This window comes from Leptidea sinapis, chromosome 16, assembly GCF_905404315.1.
Source record: "Leptidea sinapis chromosome 16, ilLepSina1.1, whole genome shotgun sequence".
In the NCBI taxonomy this organism is placed as follows: Eukaryota; Metazoa; Arthropoda; class Insecta; order Lepidoptera; family Pieridae; genus Leptidea; species Leptidea sinapis.
In genome coordinates, this window is record NC_066280.1 from 13,859,614 (window position 1) to 13,873,647 (window position 14,034).

The following is a 14,034-nucleotide window of genomic DNA, read 5'->3' on the forward strand; positions in this document are numbered from 1 at the left end:
GTTTGAAATAAAATATAAAACATGATACAGACTACAGACAGAAATACACAAAAATGCTTTTTGAGCAGTAAAAAACGCAAATAACAGGGGATATTGAACAATAATACTGACTTATTTGGAGGAAATTGACATATTGGTTCAAATAAAAAAAAATACACTAAAACTAAACATGATTTCATAGCCCCGATAATACCATACATAAAAACAATGATAAAATGACTTGTTATAAATTAAAGATATTGAATTGAGAACAATTACTTTATTATAAACACTAGAACTACCCGTACGACAGGAATGTATGTATAAAAAATAATTATTATTATTATAATAATTATAACCTCCTTAGTAATTAATTACTATAAACCTTGATAATATATTTTATAAAATATAATGCTTGTTTACCATATCATGATGATTTGTGCGTACACTACGTAAAAAAGCAACACAGAAAACCATGTTACAGTCTATACCTTAATCATTTCAAAAAACTTAGCTAGAGTTGCCTGAATGGATAAAATTGTGTTAATTTATTCAAATTACAAATCTATATGATTAAAAAAAAACATACCGACGAATTGAGAACCTCCTCCTTTTTTGAAGTCGGTTAATAAGAAGCAAATCCCAAAATGATACGTAATTTCATTTCTAATATTCTAAGTAAAATTATGTTAAATATTATGTTATGGGATCACATACATCATAATATATCTAAGCTAAGGCCGGCTGTATTATATTACCTATTTGAATAGTTGTTACATTCATTCTAAGGCTTTTTATATATACTCCAATAAAAGTATTAGTACTAAATATAGTAAATATTAAGTATATTATTATTGGGTTAGCCTCATAGTACTTAGTACACAAAATATGTTTAATTATTATTCATTCACCTAACTTGTATTGAACTCTACACTAAAGAAATATTATAATTGATACCCAAGTTAATGGCATTACCAGTGGGAGGCTCCTTTGCACAGGAGGCCGGCTAGATAATGGGTACCACAACGGCGCCTATTTCTGTCGTGAAGCAGTAATGTGTAAGCATTACTATGTTTCGGTCTGAAGGGCGCCGTAGCTAGTGAAATTACAGGGCAAATGAGACTTAACATCTTGTGTCTCAAGGTGACGAGCGCAGTTGTAGTGCCGCTCAGAATTTTCGGGTTTTTCAAGAATCCTGAGCGGCACTGCATTGTGATGGGTAGAACGGATCAATAACGATCAGCTGAACGTCCTGCACGTCTCGTCCCTTATTTTCATACAACAAAAAAATAACAGTCATAAAAATAAGAATGTAGTATCACTCCTTCTGATCATTTTAAGGACATTGTGATTGATTCCTTCTGTGTTAAAGAATAATTAATGGCTCTGAACAATGTCGGATTTTATTAGTATTATTTGTCATCCAGTTAAATTCACACTTACTTGAAATGGAATGGTTCTGACTGATTACTAAGTACTATTATTTTATATATTTCGAGCATTGGCAATGAGGCCATAACTCATTATCTAATAAGAATATTTAATAAGATTATTTTTAAATATACGCGATTATCTGATTATTATTTCGATTAAATATTATTGTCTTTCATTTAAACAAGCTTGTCACATTAGTTAAAATACGAAACGATAAATTAATCAAGTTTATGATAATATCTAGTAAGTAATAAAGGTTATAATTTTTAGTTGCATTGGCTATAAAACAGTACCAATAAACTAAATAGGCAAATTAATTTCTTGCCACATTCAGCCACATTTGTATATCACAGTCCAGCAGCAACAAAGAGAAGCGAATGTCCAATCCAATGCGATTTATGTCACCGCCAAGCCCGCTTCGTTCGTGACATATTGACATGTACGGAGTCTCTGCGACGCTCGCTCGCGCCCGCATTCTCCGGCTGTCATCTCAAGTTGATACGCCAACAGCGGACGCGGCCGTTACTGGACAGAATAATGCTTAATTAACAAAAACCCGACTTGGCTAATAAAATTGAAACAAATAATTAATACTCATCTTCATTAAAAAATTGTAGACACTAAGTATTACATTATTTTTAAATAGATTGAAATTATGTGTAAATGTTGAATTTTAACATTAATTTTAACAAAAATTAACATGATTTATACATACTGCGTTGCTTACAGGCGACTTGAAACGGAATAAATAAAATGACACCTTTGGTATAATTAACGCTAAATTCAATTAAACGAAATTTAATCATTTAATAAGTATGTAATTACTAATTTATATATAAGAAGGGTTTCCAAAAAGAACAACAATAATTTAGTCATAAAAATCTAATGTGATTTCTACAAGGAAAGCTACAATAGAAATGAATCATGTGATGTAATTAGTTACTACGATGAAAGCTACAAGAAGGTATCATATATAAGATTGTTGTTAGTTAAAACAAAATGCTTGATGAACAGGTTCCTTGTGGGAGTGTATAAAGCTACGCGACACATTTTAAATTAAACAGTAAAAAACTTTACATAGAAAGCGTGATTGATTAATTGTCATCTTGGTCTTAATAAGATATATATTATTTTTATTCAGAAAAATATTGTATTTTTCGGTAAACTTCAAAATTTTCAAGACCAAATTCTAATTTATATTTGTATAGGCTCTTACAACATTAATTACAATATTTAAGAATATGGATAAGAAAGTGGAACAAGAATTCAAATGTTTGAAAAGTACGACAGAAAAATAGTTGTAAGACACAGCTAGAGTGCAACAGAGGATTATATTGAACGTTAATTTGAATTAGGGATCTATTTCACCGCGACACCATGGTGGCGCAACCAGTCGCTGGCCGCTACCAACAAAATGTATATAGCTCTATAGAGACTTACTAACCTGGTGTCCCTTTGGTTGCGCAACTAATTTGGTGGCGCGACCAGCTCGGACGCGTCATGATTCTGGTGTCTAGTTTGGTAGCTTACGGGCACCACAGCGCGACTGAGGGCGCCACCGTGGTGTCCCGGTGAAATATACCCCTTAATGAACATTATATAGAAAGCTAGACCGCATAGATTTTTTAATTTTTAAGTTTCGGAGGAGATTAGTTTCTATTTTGCCACGTTCAGTACACTCCTTGTGGCGCTGTAAGCATAAGTTAGTAAATGATACAGTGTCGAAGCGGCGGCGCATGTGCAAGCTGTCAACTGTGCAGTTTGTACTTACCGGAGATATTTGATGACAATATGTATGGTATCATGTGTGTGTACTGTTGTACTTAGAATAGTAAACCTTATTCAGCCTTTACAAAGAGGTAACAAATTATTTAACTATTATTTATTTATTAACCGACATCATCAAACCTTAGATGAAACAAACGAATATTACACCCATTTTTGAAAAAGTCTCAATTCAATCGTAATTTGATAATAACCCACAAAAATATTCAATCGTTGTCGATTAAGTGCAGTCACTTATGTGTCACAAAAATGCATTTTTATTTACCATTTTTTATTTGACAAAAACGCAGGACGCCATATTATAGTTAATGTTAGCTAGTCATGTAATTTTTATTCACTATAAATGTACCATTTAATTATTTGTTCTCTGAAGATAGCCAACGTAAGTCAGAGTTGTCTTTGATCTATTACATGAATACCATAATATTGCCTTCCAGAACTGTAAACAATATATAAACACCTCTTATCGCAATTTTTAATAATATATTCTATTAAACAATTTGGTTGGCAACACTTACACTAATGGTTTAACATTTCGTTATTCAGCAGAACAAATCGATATTTGCATTAAATAATTATACTTTCTAACGTATATATGAAGCATTATTTAGAGTCGCGAAATAAGCGTTTGTGTGTGTGTGTGTGTGTGAGGGAGAGAGAGAGAGTGGGCGTGTGTGTGTGTGGCTCACGAGTCGAGCAGCACTCTCCAGACGCGCACTTCGCCGCCGCTGCAACACAAAACTGGTTAATTATTGCATTGAGAGCCTGTTTCATAACATTGATCCCCGTATCTTTAACAAATTATTACTAACAATTTAATAGATAGTTTGTAACAAGAAAATTATGAAGAAAAAAAATAATATCATATGTATGAAACAGACCCAAAATATATCTTAAATTTATCATAACATTTTAATTAGATTGAAAAAGTCGTACTTAATCTATGGAAAAAATGTTTATTGTAAAGATTAAAACATTGGTGTACGTATTCAGATATGAGTCGATGTCGAATGTGATATAGTTCTATCACGAGATCCACTTTAAGTTCAATACTTTTCCTACTTCATTACTTACTGAAAATCAGGCTATACACACAAAAAAGAAATGCCTTTGCAAGTTATGACGGTTAGCCAGCTGCAGTTAACTAACTGTTTACGAAGCACAATCCTTACGAATATACCCCAGTGAAAAATCTACTGTTTGGAACAAAAATTAATACTTTTAATTATTGGCTAAAGTGAATTGCAAACAGATTTATGACTTCTGGTCGATAATGTTATCGAACAAATTTGATTGAGCCAACTGATATGAAATAGATTTGTGAACAAACATGTGTTTAACAAACAAAGAAACAAACTGTTATTATACTTAACACAGACTATGTTGTGGCCATGACATATTTTACAGATATACGGTATGATTTAAATACGAACTATATATGGTCTGTCCGGCGGATAGCCTAGCCGAGCCTAGCGCTATATCAACATAATTGCACACAAATGAATGAGTTACATGATGAAAAAATGACTGCAAAATGGGATTACGTATTGAAACGCATTATGGAATAAGGACCTATATAATAATAATAATATAGCCTTTACTATGAGTTATTTATGGATCATAAAGATATACATATTTTATGTTTAACAGAGCACTGGCTCAGAAAATATGAGCTCATCTTTAACTTCAGTGAAGATATCGTAGTCCTCTCTGTTGAACGTACCATTGAAATAGCCTGTGCAGAGCTCGAGCGCGCCATTGTTGTTAGTATATACAGACCCCCAGATGCAGTATATGAATTATTTGAAAGTGTATTGGAGGAGGTTTTATTAAAATTATGGAAGTCGAAGAAGTATATCATGATATGTGGTGATTTTAATATTAATTTATTAGAAAAATCGACCACCAGTATTAGATTCAGATCTTTGTTCAAATCATATGATTTAACCAATATTTTCTTAGAGCCTACTAGAGTAACCGGCACCTCCAAAGCTTGTATTAATAATATATTTTCAAATTATAAACCCATTTCTCAGGCAATAATGAAACAACTGAGTTCAGACCACTTTGGCCAGTTAGCCTATTTTAATATTGAGGTCAATAAATGTTCTAAAATTAAAAAGTTTACGTTTGTTCCTGTGAATAATAGGCGGATGGAGAAATATAGAGGTAATGTGTCAGTTAAACTCTCAAATTTGGATTTATTGAAACATAATATTAATTCTAATGAAATGTATGATATGTTATTTAAAATAATTAAAACAGAGTTTGCTTCTATTTTTACTTCAAAGACAGTCAAATCAGGTGGTCTCTTGTCATTTAATGATTGGACAACAGCTGGCATTCATAGGAGTAGACAAAGGCTATATGAACTATATAGTGAGAGATCATTATATAATCATGATGCATCTTTTCTCGAGTATGTTAAAAAATACTCTAAATTATTTAAAAGTGTTTGTTCTATTGCAAAGTCTATGCATATCAGTCAGATAATTAAAAATGCACCGAATAAAATAAAGATGACTTGGAATGTGATTAACTGGAAATCTGGAAGAGTGAAAGACCGCAACATTGAATACAATTTATCAATAAACAATACTATAATTCAATCTCAGCAGGAAGTTGCTTCTGCTTTTGAAAATTTTTTTTCTGACATTCCAGTTTCTAGCACAAGCACTCTTGTCTCCTCCACCAGTGTTGCTGAGTCACTTCTTCTCGAAAATGTTAAAGAATGCCAACAAACTTTCAATTTTAGTTTTGTTAGCCCTGGAGAAATAATTAAAACTTTTAAGTCTTTCGACATGAAACAAACTGCTGATATTTGGGGGATTTCTGTTAAAATAATAAGTTCCATCATTGATGTCATAGCACCATATTATCTTGCAATAGTATTTAATAATTGTATTAATCGTGGCGTGTTTCCTGACCTTCTGAAACATAGTAAAATTACACCAATATTTAAGTCGGGATGCTCTTCTGACCCGAACAACTATCGTCCTGTGTCGGTTTTGCCGACCCTTAGTAAAATTTTTGAAAAAATAATTTTAAGCCAAATGCTTACTTACTTTAACTCTCATAAGTTACTTCATTTGAAACAATTTGGCTTTACTAGGGGACGTTCAACAACGGATGCAGGTGTTGAGCTGATCAAGAATTTTTTGATGCCTGGGAGGAATCGCAGAATGCACTTGGCATCGTCTGTGATTTATGAACCTAAGGCTTTTGATAGTGTTCAACATTCAACGCTGGTCAGGAAGCTATACCACTATGGCATAAAAGGAACTGCGCTCGATCTTCTGACTTCATATCTAAACAATAGAATTCAGAGGGTCGACATGAATGGCAGGAGATCTCCTGGGACTCCTCTCAGTATGGGGGTAACACAAGGGTCTATTCTTGGACCGTTCCTCTTCCTTATCTATATAAATGATCTTCCTAATCTTATAGAGAAAACACATAAGGTAGTATTGTTTGTGGACGACACTTCACTGATTTTCAAAGTGAAAAGAAACCAAGCTATGTATGACGAAGTGAACGATATTTTATCTGACATCGTGTACTGGTTTAGTGCTAATAACCTATTGTTAAATAGCAAGAAAACTAAATACATTAAATTTACCGTACCAAATGTCAAAAATGTAAATGCAAGTGTTTTGTTAAACGGAGAGGTTATAGAACCGGTGGAATCTGCTATATTTCTTGGCATAACTCTAGATTCCAAATTACAATGGGGCCCCCATATTGAAGGATTGGCGAACAGACGTAGTTCTGCAGCATACGCGGTTAAAAAGATTAGACAATTAACTGACATAGATACGGCGCGACTAGTATACTTTAGTTATTTCCATAGTATTATGTCCTATGGTATATTGCTATGGGGCAACGCTGCCGATATTAATACAATATTTGTGCTGCAGAAGAGGGCTATTTGCGCTATTTATAATCTAGGTCCTATAGAATAATTGAGAGCAAAATTCAAAGAAATTAACATCTTGACTGTTGCTTCTCAATATATTCTTGATAATGTAATGTATGTTCATAAGTGAATTTGCCAGAAACTGTCATAACCATAATGTTAACACCAGGAACAGACATAAACTGGTGATGTCTACTACTCGGCTAAGTCGAGTTAGTAAGTCTTTTGTGGGGCGATGTATATGCTTTTACAACAAGATCCCAGAAAATGTTCAAAACAAAAGTATTACGTTATTCAAAAGAATTGTTAAAAAACGTTTGTGTGGTAAAGGTTACTATAACATAAATGACTTTCTTAATGATACCACAGATTGGGAATGGAGCGACCGCCTTCAGGCTATTAAATAATAAGTTTAATTGTACAATGTTACTTTGTAAATGTTACTTTAATTGTAAACATATTTTTGATGAAAAAAAAGCCCGCTGAGTTTGTTGTTGCGCCCATTCTTCTCAGGAATAAGTTTTTTTACTTTCAATAAGTGATTTCACATCCTATTTTGAATAAAAATATTTGAATTTGAATTTAAATATTCCGATAGTATAATTTACATATATACTTAACTAATTATCTATCACTATCTGTTTGTCTATTGACAAAGGCCTCTTCCAACTTCTTCCATTGTTTTCTATCTTAAGTTAACCTAGACCATTTCTAACCTGCTTATAAGCAGTGAATACCCTGCTTTAGAATATTGATTGCTTTAAAATTGTGTAAGGAGACATGCTACTTGCAATCTGTAGTCAGATGTTATGTGCATTCCCGAGTCCGACTTTAGTCTGATACTACTATGTACTTAGTGTAAATGTAAAATCCCAGTTGAGCAGGTGTGGTTATGGACTTCCGCACCGCGTATACGTAACAACGTCACACTCACCTGCCGGCGGTGTACAGGCGCGACGTGTGCTCGCAGGCGGCCAGAGCTTGCGGCTGCTCCGCCAGCGCGGCCGGGGTCGCGGCCGGTCGCAGCGCCGTGCTCCACAGACGCCGCGACTGGTCGCGGCCGCAGCTCGCCACCCAGCCGCCCGCGTTGTCTACGTCACACTCACCTGCCGGCGGTGTACAGGCGCGACGTGTGCTCGCAGGCGGCCAGAGCTTGCGGCTGCTCCGCCAGCGCGGCCGGGGTCGCGGCCGGTCGCAGCGCCGTGCTCCACAGACGCAGCGACTGGTCGCGGCCGCAGCTCGCCACCCAGCCGCCCGCGTTGTCTACGTCACACTCACCTGCCGGCGGTGTACAGGCGCGACGTGTGCTCGCAGGCGGCCAGAGCTTGCGGCTGCTCCGCCAGCGCGGCCGGGGTCGCGGCCGGTCGCAGCGCCGTGCTCCACAGACGCAGCGACTGGTCGCGGCCGCAGCTCGCCACCCAGCCGCCCGCGTTGTCTACGTCACACTCACCTGCCGGCGGTGTACAGGCGCGACGTGTGCTCGCAGGCGGCCAGAGCTTGCGGCTGCTCCGCCAGCGCGGCCGGGGTCGCGGCCGGTCGCAGCGCCGTGCTCCACAGACGCAGCGACTGGTCGCGGCCGCAGCTCGCCACCCAGCCGCCCGCGTTGTCTACGTCACACTCACCTGCCGGCGGTGTACAGGCGCGACGTGTGCTCGCAGGCGGCCAGAGCTTGCGGCTGCTCCGCCAGCGCGGCCGGGGTCGCGGCCGGTCGCAGCGCCGTGCTCCACAGACGCAGCGACTGGTCGCGGCCGCAGCTCGCCACCCAGCCGCCCGCGTTGTCTACGTCACACTCACCTGCCGGCGGTGTACAGGCGCGACGTGTGCTCGCAGGCGGCCAGAGCTTGCGGCTGCTCCGCCAGCGCGGCCGGGGTCGCGGCCGGTCGCAGCGCCGTGCTCCACAGACGCAGCGACTGGTCGCGGCCGCAGCTCGCCACCCAGCCGCCCGCGTTGTCTACGTCACACTCACCTGCCGGCGGTGTACAGGCGCGACGTGTGCTCGCAGGCGGCCAGAGCTTGCGGCTGCTCCGCCAGCGCGGCCGGGGTCGCGGCCGGTCGCAGCGCCGTGCTCCACAGACGCAGCGACTGGTCGCGGCCGCAGCTCGCCACCCAGCCGCCCGCGTTGTCTACGTCACACTCACCTGCCGGCGGTGTACAGGCGCGACGTGTGCTCGCAGGCGGCCAGAGCTTGCGGCTGCTCCGCCAGCGCGGCCGGGGTCGCGGCCGGTCGCAGCGCCGTGCTCCACAGACGCAGCGACTGGTCGCGGCCGCAGCTCGCCACCCAGCCGCCCGCGTTGTCTACGTCACACTCACCTGCCGGCGGTGTACAGGCGCGACGTGTGCTCGCAGGCGGCCAGAGCTTGCGGCTGCTCCGCCAGCGCGGCCGGGGTCGCGGCCGGTCGCAGCGCCGTGCTCCACAGACGCAGCGACTGGTCGCGGCCGCAGCTCGCCACCCAGCCGCCCGCGTTGTCTACGTCACACTCACCTGCCGGCGGTGTACAGGCGCGACGTGTGCTCGCAGGCGGCCAGAGCTTGCGGCTGCTCCGCCAGCGCGGCCGGGGTCGCGGCCGGTCGCAGCGCCGTGCTCCACAGACGCAGCGACTGGTCGCGGCCGCAGCTCGCCACCCAGCCGCCCGCGTTGTCTACGTCACACTCACCTGCCGGCGGTGTACAGGCGCGACGTGTGCTCGCAGGCGGCCAGAGCTTGCGGCTGCTCCGCCAGCGCGGCCGGGGTCGCGGCCGGTCGCAGCGCCGTGCTCCACAGACGCAGCGACTGGTCGCGGCCGCAGCTCGCCACCCAGCCGCCCGCGTTGTCTACGTCACACTCACCTGCCGGCGGTGTACAGGCGCGACGTGTGCTCGCAGGCGGCCAGAGCTTGCGGCTGCTCCGCCAGCGCGGCCGGGGTCGCGGCCGGTCGCAGCGCCGTGCTCCACAGACGCAGCGACTGGTCGCGGCCGCAGCTCGCCACCCAGCCGCCCGCGTTGTCTACGTCACACTCACCTGCCGGCGGTGTACAGGCGCGACGTGTGCTCGCAGGCGGCCAGAGCTTGCGGCTGCTCCGCCAGCGCGGCCGGGGTCGCGGCCGGTCGCAGCGCCGTGCTCCACAGACGCAGCGACTGGTCGCGGCCGCAGCTCGCCACCCAGCCGCCCGCGTTGTCCACGCCCCCCACGCCGCAGACGCCCGTCACCCAGCCCTTGTGCGCGTTCATTACGCTCTGGAATCAAAAGTATTCATATTTCGACTTTTTTATTATTGAAGTATAAAATTTTTAATTATTGGAACATAATCATAACTTCGGCGTATAGAGTCCCGGCTTTCAATCCTGATTAAAGCAATTATTTGTATCCATAGGTCGGTGGTTCAGATCCGGCTCGAAGGACCAAAAAAATGTAGGGGCTTATGCTTTAACCTTCCATACATTTGGTATAAAATGATAAATAATAAAGTGGGACGATGAATAATGAGAAATAAAACCGTTACTATTGAGTGATGAAGATATCTAACTTTATTTCATTAGGAAATTTAAATGCCCGCGTTTATCAATCGCGGTAAATTGCAATGAAAATACTTACAACCATATTATGTCTAGTTAACAACTCGTACAATGACGAATATAAATTAATATTTTTACATGTCATACATGTTTATTGATTTATGTTTATGTACGTATTTTATATTGTTCCCTGGCATGTACCAGGCTTTGCCTAGTTTGAAACTAGATAATTAGTGTGAAATTAAAAATATTATGTTGATAGTAAGTATACTATAGGACTTTGATCGGATCGTGTTGTGGTAGTAGTTACGCTCGTCAGAATTTAATATTAAATAATTATTTTCTCGGGAATATTGATCAAATTGTGAAACGATTTTGTTCGCAAAGGTGTAACTCGTGTGTGTGAATATTATTAGCTCTTTCCGCCTTTTTGCAACAGTGATAATACAGAATTAATAAGTGAGATTGTAAGTTACAATTATATTTAAACGTGGGTACCGACAAATATTGTTTGCTACGACAGCGTCAACGTATCATCGGTCAACAAAACGACCATGAGCAAGTGCGGAGCGTGTGGCAAATTCCTCTCCTCGATAGGAGCCGCTAGTTGTACCATCTGCCCCAGTCTTTACCATAAGGGGTGCGTGGGTGTACCGGATACGGCCACTATTGTAAAAGACTGGGTTTGCCCAGATTGTAAAAGGAGGACCAAGAAGGGTGACAACAGCACAACCCCTATAAGAGGAATATGCAGCAGTACTCCTAGCACTTCATCACAACACACTACTACTGACATGAGCTCGGAGATTAGAGATATGCGACGCGAGCTTGCGGACTATATGGGAGAGCTTCGCGAAAATCGCAAAGAGATGTCTGAACTCCGGAGTACTCTGTTAGGTTTAAATGAGCGCCTCGACTCCGTGGAGCGTAGACTTGATGCAGTTGAGCAGGGTTCCGTGTCGTTGGAGAAGGTGGTGAAGCTGGAGAAGGCGGTAGAGCAGTTAAAGGGGGAGCTCAACGACAGAGACCAGGAGGCCTTATTGACCGACTTAGATATCGGTAACATCCCGGAGCCTGCAGGAGAGAACACAGTTCACACAATCACCGTCCTGGCCTCAAAGCTGGGAGTGACCCTGGCGCCTGCTGATATCGTGTTCGCTGAACGTGTTGGTCGCAACGTGATGGGTAGCGAGATCGCTGTGGACGAGCCAAAGCGGTCGCGGCGCATAGTGGTACGTCTAACTCGCCGCCAGCTACGCGACGAACTGCTGCGCGCGGCGCGAGTCCGCCGCACGCTCTCCAGCACCGATCTCGGGGTGGCTGGTGCACCTCAGCGGGTATACGTCAACGAGCGGTTGACGCGCCATAATCGTCAGCTCTTTCATAGAGTCCGGGAGGAGTGTCGTCGTCTAAACTGGCAATACTCGTGGACCAAAAGAGGTCGTATTTTTGCGCGGCACAATGATGGTAAGCAGGTGCACCTTATTCGGACCACCGATGACATTGAGCGGGTTTTTAAGTACACCACTGTTTGACGGTCAGTTGGCCCGTTTTAATTTTATACAATGCTTAATGCTTCTAGATATAAGTTACATATTAATTTATTATTTTAGTGTAATTAAGGAGAATATTTGTTACTATTGGTTGCTAATCGAATCACATCTTTTTTATTTCATTCATATTATTCATCACATTAGTTCAGTGATATTTTTCAGGCATAGGCTATATTTTAAATATTATATTAAGATTATGGCAAAATTAATTGATATAAATTAAACATCATTCACATATGCTTTTATGACAATTTTCTTTCTCTCAGTCTGGGTCATTGCAAGCTTATATTACTATATATGTCATTAACAAAAAACAAAAATGATTCACAAATCTCTTAAAGTTGGGTTGTATAATGCAGGATCTCTCTCACAAATCATGATAACATAGTTGCTAAAGTCAATATGCTTGACCTGGATATACTTGCTGTGAATGAGACATGGTTAAGATCAGGGGAAGAACTCCGAGCCCCACATATCATGGGATACAAACTGTGCCACAAGCCACGAATTCAAGATATACGTTCACGTGGTGGAGGAGTTGGATTTTATATTCGTAATGGTATAGTTACAAGCACCCTATCACCATCCATTGGTCCACTTCATAGAGCTGTTGAGCATATGTGGCTCAAGCTATCTATAAACGGCAAGAAATTAGTAATTGGCACAGCGTATCGACCCCCATGGCAGGATATAGACACATTTTTTGACGCTCTTACAGATGTATTAATGCAATACCCAGTCATGACTATTTAATCTTGACTGGTGATTTTAATATAAATCTTCTTTGTCCTGAACAATCAAACTCAAAGAAACTAATTACTTTTCTAAGGTGCCTAGGCTTAAATCAATTGATTACATCACCAACTCACTTCACAGAAACTGCACAAACTTTGATAGACACTATTAGTTCTAATCTCACAGCAAAAAATATATTTATTGAACATGTTGCTTCATTGTATGGTCATTGTTTGGTTGGATGCGAATTAAATATTAAAAAAGAGAAGACTGAACCTTATACTATTACATATAGACCTATTAAATTCATTAACATAGACAGCTTTAACACTGACTTACAGGCTATAAACTGGGATAACATATTAACACTACATGATGTCAATGAAATGGTAGGTAATTTTAATTCACAAATCCTTGCACTTTTTAATCTACATGCACCAATAAGAACAGCTAGAATTAAAAAGAAATCCCATCCTTGGGTCACAGACTCTATTAAATTAATGATGAGACTGCGTGACAGAGCACTAGCGGAGTATCACAGAACAAAACTTGACAGTAAAAAAGAATATTATAAAAGTTTAAAAACATAAGTAAACAAGGCGCTATACAATGAAAAAGTAGCATATTTTAAATTTAATATAAATAGTAAACTCAAACAACCTAAGCAATTATGGAAAAATATAAAAAAAATAATTTTACCTAAAATTGGAAGTGAACTCCCTTTGCACTTTAATGACCCTAATATGATTAACAGGCACTTCTTGAAGACACCATCAGTTCCTAACACACAGCTTTCTTACATTACCTTTTTTGAATACCATAAATTTAATGATGCTATATTTCACCTTGAGACAATATCCACAGACTCTTTGATAAGAATTATAAAATCATTGAAATCCAAAGCTGTAGGATGTGATGGTATCAGCTTAGATATGGTTTTATTGTCTTTACCTAATTCTTTAGACACAATTAAATGTATTATAAATACATCTATAACAACTGGTGTTTATCCTGATTGCTGGAAGCAGGCTGTAGTGAGGCCTCTGTCTAAAGTTCCTAACCCTGCTGAGGTTAAGGATCTCAGACCTATAAGTATCTTGCCATGTCTCTCAAAGGTACTGGAGAAAGTAGTATGCGAGC

General features: G+C 41.2%; 1 protein-coding gene across 2 annotated transcripts in view; it reads right to left on the bottom strand.

Moving 5' to 3' along the window:
- Positions 1–1,498: 1,498 nt before the first annotated feature.
- Positions 1,499–14,034, bottom strand: part of LOC126968639 (kinesin-like protein KIF21A) — a 128,935-nt gene continuing 116,399 nt past the window's right edge. The window contains exons 27-29 of one of the 2 annotated variants that reach the window (XM_050813658.1): positions 10,113–10,327; positions 3,185–3,926; positions 1,499–1,938 (exon numbers count right to left, since the gene is read on the bottom strand). In XM_050813658.1, coding sequence (XP_050669615.1) covers positions 3,884–3,926; positions 10,113–10,327 — 258 coding nt within the window. In that variant the 3' untranslated portion in view covers positions 1,499–1,938; positions 3,185–3,883. The remainder of the gene's footprint in view (positions 1,939–3,184; positions 3,927–10,112; positions 10,328–14,034) is intronic. The other variant, XM_050813657.1, reaches the window with a different exon arrangement.